The 16,956-nt window shown below is 39.7% G+C and overlaps 1 protein-coding gene across 1 annotated transcript in view; it reads right to left on the reverse strand.

The window, feature by feature from the left end:
* Positions 1-1,671: 1,671 nt before the first annotated feature.
* The window catches only part of Morc4 (MORC family CW-type zinc finger 4), a 55,937-nt gene continuing 40,652 nt past the window's right edge, over positions 1,672-16,956 (reverse strand). Inside the window, exons 15-17 of the mRNA XM_059251108.1 lie at positions 3,724-4,402; positions 2,885-3,168; positions 1,672-2,556 (exon numbers count right to left, since the gene is read on the reverse strand). Of these exons, the coding sequence (XP_059107091.1) occupies positions 2,403-2,556; positions 2,885-3,168; positions 3,724-4,402 (1,117 nt within the window). The 3' untranslated portion in view covers positions 1,672-2,402. The remainder of the gene's footprint in view (positions 2,557-2,884; positions 3,169-3,723; positions 4,403-16,956) is intronic.

The following is a 16,956-nucleotide window of genomic DNA, read 5'->3' on the forward strand; positions in this document are numbered from 1 at the left end:
ACTCCAGTCTTTCCACAGTGGTATTTAACATGAGTTCGAGACTCACAGGAATATTTATCTCTGATGGGTCACGTTTCATAGTGTTTTGTCTGTAACTAGAGAATCCTTTTATTGCAGGAAGGTTAAAGAATGTATCAGAGGGCAGAATACCAGTGTAGCCTCTGAGGTTAGTTGACAGCTTGCCATGTTCCCTGTAGACCAAGTGAGCTAGGGTAGTGCAAATGATGAAGGGCTGCTGAAAGGAAGTACAGGCAGGCCAGGCAGGCGGGCTCGGGGGACATCTATAAAAGGTTGGAATTTGAACCTAGGTGTCTGTATGCAGTGTCAGGGTAAATAGGTAACAAAGCAATAGCTCTGTTACTGGAGTGGATAGATTAACACAGGTGAGTGTTGCTGGAAGAAGCAGTGGGGGTTCAAAACCACAGGCTGACAGCACATAAACCAGGGAGTTTGTGCAGACAGGAAGCACTGGTAAAGAAAGATTTCAATCTTTCTTCCCCTTTAGAGCTCAATTATCTGTCTCCCCCACTCATCCAACAAATAGCTATACAGACTAAACTTTCCATTCACTGAAATTCCTCCTTTCCTGGGCTCCCATTCATATTATTCTCATCTGTGCAAAAGTCCCACTGCTCCCAGTTCCCATCTGACAAACAAGTATCACTGAGAAAATAACTGCATGTGTTATCCTTCCCTTGTTAATGACCCCATTTAGACAACTGAGGCCTTGGATAGACTGATGCAAATGTCGAACACGGAAGTTAATCATGCAGCGTGCTAAAGCTGGGGTGAGGTAGAGTGGTAGGAGCAGGGGGATGTTTAAGAACCATTCTAATGGTGAAGCCTGGCTGTGGCCTCCTCATATTCTCCACAGACTCACAGGAATATCTATTTATGATGGGCTTCCTGTCAAAGGAGGTAAAGTATTCTTGGGACAGTCTTCTGAAGTAAATTTACTGAGGAAAACAGAATCACTATCCGAAGTGTTTTGTCTGTACTACAGAATCCTTTTACTGCTGGTGGATTCTACCTCCCTTTTATTATTCCTCTCCTCTACTTCCTAGTTTTCAATGCTGAGACACACATATACAGAGGTATACACAGGCATATATATATATATATATATATATATATATATATATATATATATATATTTACTGTACAGCAACCTTTCAGGAATACCTTTAACTCTTTGGAGACTATATACTACATAAATATAAAAGCAATTGATTCATAAAACATCTTCTTTGCATGAGTATAAGATGTACTATTTCTGTACTCTGAGGTCTACCTCTTATTCTATATAGCCTAGAAAGTATGTAGTTATATTACAAGGGATGGTAACTAAATCTTTCTATTCTAAAATATTTCCCATGATACCTAAAATTTAATAATGTGATGATACATACAAAATTTTGATCCTTATATATTTATTTTCACATATCTGTTATTAAAATAAAAATGCCACGGAGAATTGGTGAGTTGGTTGGTGGGTTCCTTTTACATGAACCTATTACTCTTACCAAACACATTTTTCACATTCTGGATTTTTTTTGCACATTTGTTTATGCTGTCTCCTCAGAGGTAATGTTAAACTCAACATAAATTACAAGTGTAAAATGACTTTATACTTTCATAAACGTCTCATTTGACACCCAAATTCAAGCCTACTTGTTAGCTTTCAAAACAATTTATTTTCCAATGTAAGAAGAATAACAAGAATGCTATAGAAAATTTGAAAAGGGCAAGAAGATAGGAAGGAGAAAAACTATCAACCATAATCCTACCAGTTAAGCAACAAGCATGATTGAGAGTGTTGTCATGCTCACTCTTTGACACTTCGTTTAGGTCCCACTTATGGTGCACTGCCTTCCTTTACATTGCTCTTCTTCATCTTCTCTGTCATCTTTCCACCACGCACACACACTACACCCTTCTTTGGATCGTTAGTTAACTTGCTGTGACTTGTGCTTCCAACTAGATTGTTTCAACCTTGGCAGGGCTGGAAAGCCTGATTTATCCCACCAGGTACATTGGACCCAACATTTGCTGACCGATTTATCCTAAATGAACACGAACCATTACCAGAACATGAAATAGGCCAAGTATCTAGATCATGAAAATTAGAGCTTTCAGGCCACCTAACTTGGTGACTATTGCTTTTTCTTTTCCTGGACTCTTAAACGGCTCTTTAACGGGCCTCTTTCTCCTCACCCACACTGAATGTGAAGCACACTGATTAAGAACCAGGACTTATTTAAAGATTCTCGATATAAGGCATAAAGGTGAAAAAGAAACAAAGGCTGGGGAGGGAAAGAAAGGAGGAGAGAGACAAGGGAGGACATACAGCACACAGGCAGAACAGAGACAAGAAAGCTAGGAGAGGATATATAGTCTGGTGCTCAATCCAGTATGTGGTTTGCCTCCAGCACCGTGTACAGGATCCCATCCACTTGTTCGGAGTCATACCCGATCTCACGAAGCTCCAAGTGAGGGAGGACAGAAGTAAGGAGATAGCTGACGTGGATACGTAGCCGCGTAAGCTTTGCCAAAGCCCTGTATGATGGAGTGAGGGGGCAGGAGAAGAGATGACATGAAGTCATTAGCCAACAGAATAAAATGAAGTCCCTTCAAAATGGGCCTATATTTCTTAATGATTATGTCTCCGTTAGGTAGAAAGAAGACAGAAAGCACCATGCCATCAAACACAGGGAGATTGGCTGCGGCTTTCTAAGAAATAATTACTCAATCCGTGGTGGTCAATGAATTAAGACTTTCTCCCTTGTCTATGACCAGTAACTGGCAGGAGGGGGGTGGGGGTGGGGCCTTATCAGAAACTTCCCATTAGTACTCACAAGCTGATAACTAAACCCTAGTCATTAACCTTTCTAGGTCATCTCCCTCTGGCTTCCGGCAGGAGACCTGGGCCTTCTGCAGTACTTCCAGGTGTGTCTCTGTCTCTTTCAGTTTCTCTTTTAGTTCTTGCTTCTCTTCTTTGGTTCTTTCTAGTTCGGCTTTCAGAACCTGGAATTCAGCTTGGCGATAACCCATATGCTTCTTGCTCCAGTATAAGCCTTCTGTCTCCTGGGTGCTATAGGTCACCAATTCATGTTGAACTTTCTTAAACTCAGATTGCCAGTGATTCTTCTCCTGTTCCAGCTCCTCTACCTGCAGTCCAAGAAAGAGAAAGTCAGTGACCCATACACGAAAAGCTAGAGTATCCCAAACCGTTCCTACAAAATCTACCCTGTGGTCCCATTATTTGTAATGCATTATTATACTTATGCAAATCTCTTGTCAAACCTAAAATACAGAGGGAAAGCCCATTAGGGTCCACACAATCTAGGACATAGTTTAAACCACAGACTGGTTTAATGACATATTTTGTTTAAAAGCTTCAGAGTACAAAAGAAATCACCAACATATCAACACCCCAGTCCAGCGGTTCTCAACCTGTGGGTCGAAAGCCATCAGGATTTCAAATGACCCTTTCACAGGGGTCGTCTAAGACCATTAGAAAACACGGGTCTTTATATTATGATTCATAACGATAGCAAATTTGTAGTTATGAAGTAACAACAAAATAATTTTATAGTTGGAGGTCACCACAACATGAGGAACTGTATTAAAGGGTCACAGCATTAAGAAGGCTGAGAACCACTGCCTTAGTCCCTTGCTTACAATGGCCTTGTCTTATCCCTAGTGGTAATGCATTGCCCAAACCTTTTGCTGGAACAAATTCCTTTCAGCCAAAACACGCTCCAGTTTTTCCGTGGTTCTCTTCAATTCCTCCAATTCTTTCTGGTTCTTGATCTTTGGCATGTTGCGCCCTCCGCTTTCCTGGCAGCCTTTCCCTTTCCCTGCTGCGGCTGCTGGGGCAGGGGCCACAGAAGAATAAGGATTCCGGGATCCTGCTGCCTTTCTTCTCCCTACAAACTCCTCCCTGTTAAAAGGGATTAGCTGGATGGGAGCTCCTGAATCTGTAAGTCCCTTTGCAACACCGACTACAGCTACGAAAGGCCCTTTATTCACTTCTCTGTTTATGTTCTCGCTGCTACTTCTGTTAGATTCTTCTGCTACCAATCTTGGCATCTGATCTTCTAGCTCTTCAGGAAGCAGGGACTCCTGGTCGTGGTCCTGGGCCCCTGGACCAAGTGCTGGAGCTTCCCGGTTCTGCTCTATATTCTTGTTTGCTTCTGGGTATTCTGGTAGGAGGTATGGTGGTGTACTTCTCTCAGAACTGAATTGATCTTGGCTGTTGTCTCCTTCTGGGTAGGCCGCAGCTGCTTCTGCCCTCCTGTAAGGACTGGACATGGAGTAATCTATAGGAGACGGTATCATCTCGCTCTGGAGTCTCCTTCGTTTCTCCACAGGCTCCTCACCGAGCATCAATTTGTACTTACTGCCAAAAGAAGAAATGGAATTGTAAGCTGTCACAGGACAGGTTAAGAATACTCTTATTCTACCAAGTCCCCCCTCAAGGCACATATTCTTTCAGGTTAGGACTGTTACTGCCATGGCTGTGATATGGTTTCTTCCCTGAGAGTGTGCTGAAAGCTGTCTCTAGCATGTCAATGTTAACAGGGAATGCGGGACTTTTAAGAGGAAGCCCCCTTGTGGAAGGTTGTTAGGTCACTGGGGGGTGTTTTCCTCAGAAGGGATTCAAGCAGCACTCATGGGACCCCGAGTTAGTTCTCAGGAAAATCAGAGACTATAAAAGACGTAATGGCTTTCTCTCACACACAACCCTAACACTGTGATCCCACCCACCATAAGGCTTTCACCAGAGCCAAGATGATAGCAGGGCCATGCTGTGCCCTTGAATCTCTGGACCTGTAAGCTGAACAAACATGGTTTCTTGTAAAGTTACCCAGTCTAACGAATTTTGTTAAATTAACAAAGTAGTCCAACAACTCAGCTCCCCCACCCCAAGCCTCGAGCCCTTCACTTGTACAACTGATTAAACTGGCAACTGGTACTAAGGGAGAAATCAACTTGATAGGTGTTAAGGGTCAGCACGAGAATAAAACATGAGGAGGCTGGCCTTGGTAACACGGTTTAAAAATGAATTTGAAACCAGCCTAACTGTGAAGCTTCCTAAAAACAAATAGAGGAAGACACAAAAACTGTGTACACACACGCACACACGCGCGCGTGCACACACACACACACACACACACACACACACACACACACAGAGTCTCTTAACACAGAATGGAATAAAGGGCTATTAAAAAAGCCTAGCACTGTATGTAGAATGTAAAGCCAGCTCGTTAATTTTAAAGTATCACAAACCCTCCGGTATCAAAGACTTAACACATTTTTATACTGCAATAGAACTCCATACAATTCCTTGCCAGCCCAGTGGATTATGGCTGTTGCCCATTATTCACTTGTAAAAGTTAATTAAAACACAAGGCCCTAGTTAGAAACAAAGAAAGTAAACCTGTCAGTTCAAGTCATTTCCCCATTATGACCAACAACTTCACTGGGTCAGGCACAAACTGGAGCTCCCTTTGTTCTTCAGAGAAACCCAGGATCATGGTCTCAAATCCCCTTCCTTTTTTGGCTGCTACAAGCACTAATGGGTGAAGAACCTATCAAAATAGCTGGTGCCAGAGAAATCCGTAGTGATTTTTCAATAGGCAGAAGGACTGGAATGCCATTTTCATTCTTGTAATTGCCCTCTTCAGGTGACCAAGAGATGCCAAGGTAAAAATCAGCTGTTGAACTTTTAGCGAGAAACGATCAGGCATGTAATTAGCCCCCTCGGAGGACCTCAAGGCCGCCCCTATCTCTGTGGTTTCGGAGAACAGCTGTGAGACATCTCAATCTTAACTTCTCATAATGCTCTATGAGTTTTTCAGAACCCAAACTGGCCTGCCATCTCAACAGCTCTTGTGTTATCCTTTAGCAGTTTGTATAAAATACTACACAGAAAGAAAAGCTGGACATATTGGTGCATGCCTGTAATCTCGACACTTGGGAAGCCGAGGCAGGAAGACTGATACAACTTGAAAGCCAGCCTGGGCTACAGGCCTGTCAGGGAGGGCTACAGACTGAAGCTGTCTAAAACAAACAAACAGACAGACAGACAAACAGACAGACAGACAAAGACAAAACAAGTTTTATGAAAGGTAAATTAAGTTGTATTATGTGCCTGATCTTCATTTGCCCAACTCTAAGGGCTCTGTTCGTAACTATTTCCACTTTTGACTATGATGCTTCCTTTTAGCAATTTCAGACATGTTGGCCCCAACCGATGGGAGGGCACACCAATCCACGTTCTCCTAAGTCCTAACCCCAATGCCGACTTTAGAACTGCTTAGCACACCTTTCTTCCTGGAGGTCCCAATGGTATCTCTAACTCGGTGTGTAAAAAACTGACTGTTTCCTTCGAACATGTTTCTTTTCTCCCGCTTCTTACTGGTGTCAACATCATCAAACTGTCGGCAATTTTTACGGTTCTACACGGTGACTTACACTACCAACATACTGGCTGAGGCTATCGTTACCCCTCTGGATTGTTGCCATGGCTTCCTGTGACCTGTTGTCCCTCCAGCTCATCCACTAAGTTAATCTCCTAAAGCCCAGCTTCAGCTTATGCAATTCCTTTTTAAAATTTTTATGTGTTGCTCCCTATAACATAAAAATTTAAATGTGTTAACTGGACAATCAAGCCTTCTCATGCCAAAACACAAGGAATCTCTTTGCTAGGCAGTGTGTGAAGCCTTATCTGATTCTCTCAATTGGAGGGCAGATGGTAATATTATCTTAACTGCTTTTAAGGGCCGATCAGGAAGAGGTTATAATCGACTGCCTGCAGTTGCTAAGTAGACCTGGGGTATATAATTTGGCCCTAACTTTATCTTCCATTACTTCCTTCATAAACACTAAACAAACTGAATTGCTGGGTGATTTCTTATTGTGACCCATTTGACCACAACAACCTTCTCTTTTCTGACATTGCACACTGAAATCCTGCTTGAGAGCTACTTCGTATGTTTGTAGCACTGTGTGTGTGTGTGTGTGTGTGTGTGTGTGTGTGTGTGTGTGCACATGTGTATGTGGAGGCCAGCAGTTAACATCAGGGATAGTTCCGTATGAGTTATCTACCTTGCTTTTTTGAGAAAGGGTCTCTCACTGGGGCCTGGGGCAAGGTTAGCTGGAGAACGGGTCCCCAGGGACTCTTCTGTCTGTTTCCACAGTGATGGGATTACAAGCATGCATTGCTGAATCTGGCTTGTTATGTGGGTGCTATGGATGGAACTTGGGTCTCTGTGCTTGGGTAGTAAGCACTTTTTATCAACTGAGCTGTCTCCCCAGGACCTCTTATAACAATTTTAATATTCTTTTATAACATATACTACCATCTATGGAATATGTGTGTACATGTATGTGTGCACACCCTACTTGAGTACAGAATTGGAACCTCCTTGACAGAGAGCACTTAATTGTGGTAGAAACAGATGGACAAAACTTTCGTGCAAGTGTAAATAAAAATATGACTATCATGCCAGGTGGTGGTAACACAGGCCTTTAACCCCGACACTCAGGAGGCAGAGGCAGGTAGATCTCTGAGTTTGAGGCCAGCCTGGTCTACAGAGTGAGTTTCAGGACAGCCAGGGCTACACAGAAAAAAAAAAATACAACTTTTGTTTGTTCTATATTTCTCCAGAAACTCTGGTTCTTTTCTCTAGGAATCGATCCTCATAATGGGACCTATATCCACTCCTTTGGTAAAGATTACCAAAATTTGTAGGCTTTATATGCTAGGAATTCAACGACATTGTTTTCTTCTCATTTTTTCTTTTTGTCACATTATTTGTTGTTACTTTACATTTCACATTATCTTCTAAGTAGTTTACATTTTCTGACAATACCTTCCTTCTGCTACTTCCAAACGCTTCCTGAAGCACTTTTCGCTATTTGACTGTGAGTTGAGCATTTCACAAACAACACGCCGAAGACTATATTGAAACAAAAATATTTTAGTTTTTCAACATTCATTCTCATGCTTTTGACTCTGTTTAAGACACCATAATAGGCAAAAATATGGATCAAAACCGTGGCTCCTGTACAGTACGTATGTACTTATTGGTGATGACCTCCTTAAAATGCTGTGCATTTACCCAGTTAGAGTACACATGTGCATCAACAGCAGTTCTCTGCGTCAGACTTTGGAGCAGCTGGGATAACAAGCCTGGCTTTTCATAACTGGTCTCTTTTATTTAGCATGTGTCCAACATTTATTCAAGTTGTATCAGCATATTACTGTCTCTCTAGTGTTGAAATGGTTGAGTATCACCCCAATAACTGACATGTAAAAAGCTAATCACCCTTGTGAGATACAAAATATGGAAACTTAATTCAAGTATGCTTAGAGGTAGGTTCTTTGGGAGGTGATTAGGGTTAGATAAAGCCATTAGGGAAAACCCCCAATGATTCCTGATGAGGGTCATCAAAAGGAGAAGGAGAAACAGAAAATCAGGGGAGAGAGAAGAGGAGGACAGTGGAGAGGGAAAGAGACCGACAATGTAGAGAATACAGATGCAGACACAGATGTTTGTTCCCTGTCTCTTGCCATGTGATGCCTTGTACCACCACAGCACTCTGCCAGCAGGAAGGCCTTCCTTCTCCAGAGCTCCTGATGTGCTTCTTATATTTAAAGCTTCCAGAACTAAATTAAATACATCTGATTTTTCATAGAGTTACACAGTCTAGGGCATTTCATTATAGTAACAAAAAGTTTATTATTACAAGTTCTTTATATGGCTGAGCAATATTCCATTGTATGACTTTTTAATTTTAAATATTTTATTTTTTCTTTGAGATTATCATAAAATGTACTTTGATCATATTCCCTCCCCAACTCCTCCCATATCTACTCTATCCATCCTCTCCTCCTTAGCTACCCAATGTTGAGTCTTCTTTTTGTGTTTTGCCCCCACCAAGTCCAGTTAGTGTTACTAGACTAGTCTTAGGAGTGGGCCTACCCTGGAGTTTGGCTGACCTACCAGGGATCATATAATTAAAGAAAACAGGACCATGTCACTAGATACAAAAAAGACCATTGACAAAACCCAACATCCCTTCATGATACAATTCCCAGAGAATTTAGGGATTCAAAGTCCGTATCTCAACATACAAAGGTTCAATCACAAATTTCCTACATCTGATAAATATATTCAGCAAAGTAGCAAGAAACAAAATTAACACTCTCCCTCTTTCTCTCTCTCTCTCTCTCTCTCTCTCTCTCTCTCTCTCTCTCTCTCTCTCTCTCACACACACACACACACACACACACACACACACAGACAGAGAGAAAGAGAAACAAAGAGCAACCTTTCTATATATAAACAACAAACATATTCAGAAGGAAATCAGGGAAACAATCCCATTCACAATAGCCTCAGAAAATTAAAATACCTTGGAATAAGTCTAAGGAAGTGAAAGACATATACTAATAATACAGACTGTCAGGCAGTGAAGAGAAAATGAAGAGGATATTATATATCTTGTAGTATCTACTCAGCTGATGAGACCTTCAGCTTCTTTTACCTGTCTACTGTAAACAATGCTGCTAGGAACATGTGTATAGTTTCTGTATGAAGACACATTTTCACTTTTCTAGAATATATATTTTGAAGTGGAATTACTGGCTCATAAACTATTTGAACAGTCTGTGGCACTTCCAGACTCTTCCACTGAAGCAACTGCAATATTCTGCATTTATATCAATACATGAGGGTTGCGCTTGTGCCACATCATCACCAACATGTGTTATCTACCTTTTGGAGATAGCCATCTTAATGGTAGTGCAGTAAAAGCTCATTTTGATTTTGATTTGCATAGCCTTGATGGTTACTGATACTAAGCTTCCTTTCATTTGCTTATTAGTCATCTGTGGATCTTTGCTGCCCCATTAAGCTGTTTTGTTAGTGAGTTGTAATAGGTTCCAACTCTTCATCACATACAATTTTTTGAAAGTGCTTTTTCTCAATTCTATGGGGAGTTGCTTTTACTTTCCTGGTTGTTGTTGCTGCTGCTATTATTTTTGGAGACAGGGTTTCACTACAACTCAAGCTAGCCTTGAAATTCCAATTCTGCCTCAGTCTCTCATTACCTTATTGTCAAGGTTCTTTGCAGCTCTTTTGCTTGTTTGTTTGTTTTTGAGACAGTGTTTCTTTGTGTAACAACAGCCTTGGCTGCCCTAGAAATCACTTTGTAGAGCAGGCTGGCCTCGAACTCATAGAGATCCACCTGCTTCTGCCTTCCAAGTGCTGGGATTAAAGGTGTGCACCACCATTGTCTGGCTCATTTTATTTTTAAAGATCTATTACTTATTTTTACTCATGTATGATTATTTGCCTGCATCTGTGTATGTACATGCACTGTGTGTGTGCCTAGTACCTGGAAAGGCCACAAGAGGGTTTCAGATCTACAGGAACTGGAGTTGTAGGTGGTTGTGGGTGCCAGGACCTGAACTTGGGTTCTTTGGAAGAACAGCAAATGCTCTTAATCACTGAGCCACCTCTGCAGCTTCTCAAATCTTTTAATTTTTTCTTTTTTCGAGACAGGGTTTCTCTGTGTAGCTTTGCGCCTGTCCTGGAACTTACTCTGTAGCCCAGGCTGGCCTCGAACTCACAGAGATCCGCCTGCCTCTGCCTCCCGAGTGCTGGGATTAAAGGCGTGCGCCACCACCGCCCGGCTAAATCTTTTAATTTTTACACCTATCAACTGAACTATTTCTCATCATTCCTTCTCGTTTTGGTGTTATATCCAAGAAACTATAGTCTACTTCAGGGTTATAAAATCTTACTCCTTCTTTATTTTAAAGGTTTTACACTTAGCTGTTACACTTAGATCTGAAAGCCATTTTGAGTTAAATGTGTATAGTACAGGGTAGGGATTCACCTTCATTTTGTTGCATTCCAATCTATCAAGCATAAATGTAAGGGTATGTTTTTATTTTCTTTTCCATTGATGTGTGTGTCTAATCTTTTACCATTACCACACTGTCTTGACTACTGTGGATTATTAAAGGTGAGTGAGACTCCAACTTCCTTCTCTTTCAAGATTGTTGGACTGATTCTGTTTCTAGCATTTCCATGTGAATTTTAGGATGACACTGTTGATTACTGCAACAGAGACATCTGCTGTTCTGGAAGAGATTATACTGAATCTGTAGACCAGTTTGAGACTACTGCAATTTTTTTTTTAAGTAACAAACAGATGTCTTTCTATTCATTTAGGTTGCCTTTAATCCAACAATATTTTGATTATTTTTGTTTCTTTTCTAGTGTACAGATAATTTGTACCAAGTCTGTTAAATTTATTCTAAATCCTTTTGAAGTTATCATAAATATAATTGCTTTGCTTTTTTCTTAAATTTTGTGGTTCTTTTAAAAACATAAATTTTGGTCTTGTTGATCTTTCTCTATTGTTTTGCTCCATTTCATTTCCACTTTAGTCATTTTTTTCCTTCTGTTTGATTAGGCTTAATGATTTTTTTTTCCTTTTTCAACACAGGGTTTCTCTATGCAGCTTTGCTCCTTTCTTGGAACTCACTTTTGTAGCCCAGGCTGGCCTCGAACTCACAGAGATCCGCGTGCCTGTGCCTCCCGAGTGCTGGGATTAAAGGCGTGCACCACCACTGCCCGGCCCTTAGTGCTTTTCTTACTATGCCTTCCCAGTGGACTTTTTCATTATGAAATGTCTCTTTTTATATCTAGAATATTTTTGTTTTAATGCACATAACTTTAGACTGTCTTGCTTTGTAGCCCAGGTTGACCTCAAAGTGACAGTGATTCTCCTGCCTCATCCTCCTAAGTGCTAGGACTATAGGTATAAGAACACCACATTTGGCATTAAAACATATTTTATCTAGTGTTAGAAATACTTGCTAGCTAGTTGCTGTTTATATGGAATGCCATTTTCTGTCCTTTACTTTTGATTCAGTTGTAGATTTGAATCTAAAGTGTCTCCTGTAGCTTGTATATCTAGACTTTTAAAGGAAATCCAATGTGAGTTCCAGGATAGCCAGGGCTACACAGAGAAAAGCCTGTCTCGAAAAACAGATAAATGTTTTAAGTAATTATTCCTTAAATTGGTCAACAGACTGAAGAGTGATATTATATTGTTTTATAATTCATTACACAATTATCTTTATTAGCATTCAGATTACCGTCTAATTTCATAATAAATTACTGAAAGACAGCCCTTCCCCTGCTAAACATCCTTTAGTATTTCTTATACGGCAAGTCTGCTAGCAGTACATTCCTATAGCTTTGATGTATAAATTTATACACCAAAGAATAATTTATCACATTTAACCTCTTAAAGATAATTTTATTGGAATTAATTTTTTGGTTGACAGTCTTTTTTCTAGTATTTTATTATTGATTGATTGATTGATTGATTGATTGATTGGTTTTTCAAGACAGGGTTTCTCTATGTAGCTTTGCGCCTTTCCTGGAACTCACTCTGTAGTCCAGGCTGGCCTCGAACTCACAGAGATCCGCCTGCCTCTGCTTCCCGAGTACTGGGATTAAAGGCGTGCACCACCACCGCCCGGCTTTTTTCTCGTATTTTAAATACTTCCTTTTTGTTTAGTCTGTTTCATATTGTTATAACAGAATACCCAAGACTAGGTAACTTATAATTATTTTGATTCATAGCTCTGGATGTTGTCAAAATCAGGTGGCTGATTTAGTTGGCTTCTGAAGAAAGTCTCACTGCAGCCTGACTTATGGAAGAAAGCAGAAGAGCACGCAGAAGAGAGAAATCTTCAGAATGCTAACACCTCTTAATGGTCTGATGAATACTGGGACACTGGCAATTAAATGTCAACCCAAATTTTGCTGGGGCCAAACCATATCCAAGTCACAGTAACATCCTAGTACCTTCTGATTTCCATGGATTTTTATGGGAAACTATTAATCTTAATGAGACCTGCTAGCACAAGGCCATTCACTTTTACTCTCTGCTTTAGAGATTTTTCCCTCTGCCTCTGGCTTTTAGTATTTTCTTTATTATGTGACTAGACACATATATTATTTTGAGTTTATTGCACTTATATGTCCAGGCTAATGCCATTCATCTAATCTGGAAAGTTTTCAGCCATTATTTTAAAATACCTTTATCTATGTCTCTTCTTCATGTGATATTATGGATAGTTAGTTTATGTTTCTCTGAAGCTTTCTCCATTTTCACTTTTGTCTATGTTCTTCTGATTGAATAATATACAATTGAACTTTTCAATTTTCATAATTTGTATTCTTCTTACTCTTAATGTATGTTGTTGAGTCGTTTTAGAGTAATTTTCATGCCTGTTCTTGTACTTTTTACATACAGAATTTCCATGTGGTTATTTTAAAAATAGTCTCTGTTCTTTTATTGCTATCTTGTACTTGATGAAACACTGTCTCTATTCCTGCCTAAATGCTTTATCCATAGTTTCCTTTAGGTCTTTGAATATATTTGTAGTAGGAAGGTTTCTCCAGCCCTGCCTGGCTCCACAGTCCCTCAGCTGCTTATAAGATAATCATTCAGCGGCTTATATTAATTATAACTGCTCAACCGTTAGCTCAGGCTTATTACTGACTAGCTCTTACACTTAAATTAACCCATAATTCTTATCTAAAGTTAGCCATGTGGCTTGGTACCTTTTCTCAGTTCTGCCTTGTCATCTTGCTTCCTCTATGTCTGGCTGGCGACTCCTGACTCAGCCCTTCCTCTTCCCAGAATTCTCCTCATCAGCTTGCCCTGTCTATACTTTCTGTTTGGCTACTGGCCAATCAGTGTTTTATTTATCAACCAATCAGAGCAACACATATTTGCAACACACAGAATGATATCCTACAGCACTTCCCCTTTTCTGTCTAATCAAAAAGGAAGGTTTTAACTGGTTTTTGTTTGTTTGTTTTTTCGAGACAGGGTTTCTCCATGTAGTTTTGGTATCTGTCCTGGATCTCGCTCTGTAGACCAGGCTGTCCTTGAACTCACAGAGATCCGCCTGCCTCTGACTCCTGAGTGCTGGGATTAAAGGCGTGCACTACCGCCGCCTGGGAGAAGGTTTTAACTTTAACATAGTAAAATTACATAAAATAGAAAAGTTAACAAGCAAGAGTTACAGTTACAATATCTAGTCTATTTGTTTGGCAAAATTAAAGAAAATATTCTATCCTATATTTGTGAGTGCCTCCACCCTACAAGTTGGGGAAGATAAAGCTGGATGGGAAAAGAGACCCCCAGTCCTTTTGGGTTTATCTATAATATACCTTCTACAATATAAAACTGGGGTAAATGAAGCAGTCAGAGGCTTGCTCCTCCCAGGTGAAACCAGTTTTCCTAGGCAACAGAAGCATCTTTTAAGAAATTCTTTTAAACTACAAACTCATCAGCTTTTGGCATAATTTATTCAAAATATATAAATAAACTACAATCACTAATTCTTTCCTTTGCTGATAACACTTTTGGCTATTTTAGACCTTAGTTTGTACCATTTGTAAGGAAATTTGTATGCACTGGAGATATTTACATACAACACTGATTATTCCATCATCTTGGATCCCTTATTACTGTAAAAGACTATCTTTCACAGAACACTCAAATTTATGTAGAATGAATGAACAGAAGTAAATTACTTTCTTTTTAGAAACAAGCTGTTTTCCCATAAAAGGCTATGACTAACAGCTTACATTCTAGCTGAATCTATTCTTCATTGTATTGTAATTCCAATCTCCCCTTGTTAGATGTGGAGGACTCATAAAGTCATTCCCAATGACTTTCATGGAGGACCCTTCTATCCTATCCCAGAATGACTTCTTAAATGTTTCCTGAACAAACTAGGCTTTATTTTGCATAGTTAATGGGCAAGACTACAAAACTCAAAGACTCTTATTATATTTTAGGTTTCTGATAATGAAGGAATGCTTTTGTAACTCTTGGTTAAACTTATTACTTCATTAATACTCTTTCATCAGAAACTCTCTCTATTTTATTAAACCTGTGAGCATCCACATTTCCCATTTCCAAATGAAAAACCTGCTAATAATAAAAAAAAATTGAAACAGCATTTTGGTATGTTATCCAGGCTGGTCTCCAACCCCTCGACTCTGCTGGTCTTCTGGTCTTAGTCTCCTAAGTAGCTAGAAATGCTACTGTGCCACAACCAACTTGAATGCTCCTATATGTGCAGCCTTAAATAATGTAATTATTATTATTTGCTAATCTTACATAGATATGTTATTAGCAGCATCGGGATCATTTAGCTCTTGAAAAAGTTTTACTCTCAACAAATCAGAATTATACAAAAATTTTCAAAGCACTTTACTTGCCCTCTACAGTCTTAACCTTGTATTCCACAAAGACCCATACAAAATCTCCAACAAAAGCTGATGAGGTATGCCCCCCAATGGATGTAGTGTGGTACTGCACTCACAAAATATATATTCTAATAGCCCAAATAACATTTGTAAGCCCCCTGCAGTAGCCTTGAACCACTACAGTTGCCAAACAAATGTAGTCAGAAAAAGAAAAGTGATCATTTAAGTGTAAGGATGTGAAAACAATGGCATAAAAGTAGCCAGATGACCACAAAAGAGAAGTCATAATGTCCTTCAGAAACAAACTTATTTACTGTGCACCCCTTCAAACCTGCAATGGATGAGGAAAAACTACTGACAGAAATAGGGCAGAGTTAGGATCAAACTACAGAGACCAGGGTGGACTATAGTTTCTTACCCCCTTGCTACAAAATTCAACTTTCTAAATTGCTCTTTCAATCCGACTTGGATTTAATCACTGCTTACTGAGTATTGATCACATTCCAAGCAAGGCAGTGTTCCAATGCTGTCATATAGATTGCCATTTACTTCTTTCAGTAGTTTTACTCCTAAAAGTTTACTTTCTCTTGAAGCCATCTGCTGTTCAGGGGATCTAAAGGTTCCTGTATTAGCTACACAGATTCACTGTGGAACAGTCACAGTACAGGGCACTCGCAAACCTGTACAAGTCTTTGTTTATAAGGCCAAAAGACTTACCTAAGAAGAAACAAACAGGCAAAGAACCTGTATGACTCGGGGAAGAGGTTAACTGACCTTATGAAATACTATGGCCTCTGTCTTATGATGTGTTAAGAAAAGGGCACGAGAAATCCATGACTATTATGTAAGAAAGACACGAATGATGACTGTAGACATTTCTACTATTTGAGAGCAATTCACTGCTTGCCCTACAAGAACGAAGACAGTGAAGAAGAGAACTGAAAGGTGTGCCAATTAGGAGTACTGTCTTCATTTCTAGTGGCGATGTGGGTGCTCTTGTATCTTTTGGTATCTCAGAGATGCCTAACACCTAAGAAATACATAGTTACCCTTCTTCCTATTCTATGGACTAACAGCATTGATGAGACAGTAGAAAATGAAGTGAGTAAAGCCAGAGAACAAACTGTTTTCCAGACAGGATCTCACTGTGTAAACCTGGCTGGCGGGGAATTCACTATGTAGACAAGGCTGGTCACAAACACACAGGAGCCTCTGCCTCCTGGGTGCTGGGATTAAAGACTTGTACCACCACGTTATACAAGAACAAACTTTCAGTGATGGGTTTTTTGTAGGAAACAATATATGATCATTAGAGACACTAGTTAATTTTACACAGGGCCAGCATATCATAGGACTGTGAATCCTCTGTAAACTTTAACATTCCTAAATTTAAGTATAGAGACAATTTTCTATATAGCATTACCTTATACTTTTCATATATATATAAATATACTTTCATATATGTATACACATTCTATATAGCACTTTATACTTTTTAAAGAGTTAATATGAAGACTTCAGTAGATAACACAAGACAGTGATCACTTCTAAGAAGGAAAAACTAGTGGGTGTATGCAAGACACAGTTCTATCAGTCCCAAACTATATTTTCATGAGTGAAGTTCATG

This window comes from Peromyscus eremicus, chromosome X (genome assembly GCF_949786415.1).
Source record: "Peromyscus eremicus chromosome X, PerEre_H2_v1, whole genome shotgun sequence".
NCBI classification, from domain to species: Eukaryota; Metazoa; Chordata; class Mammalia; order Rodentia; family Cricetidae; genus Peromyscus; species Peromyscus eremicus.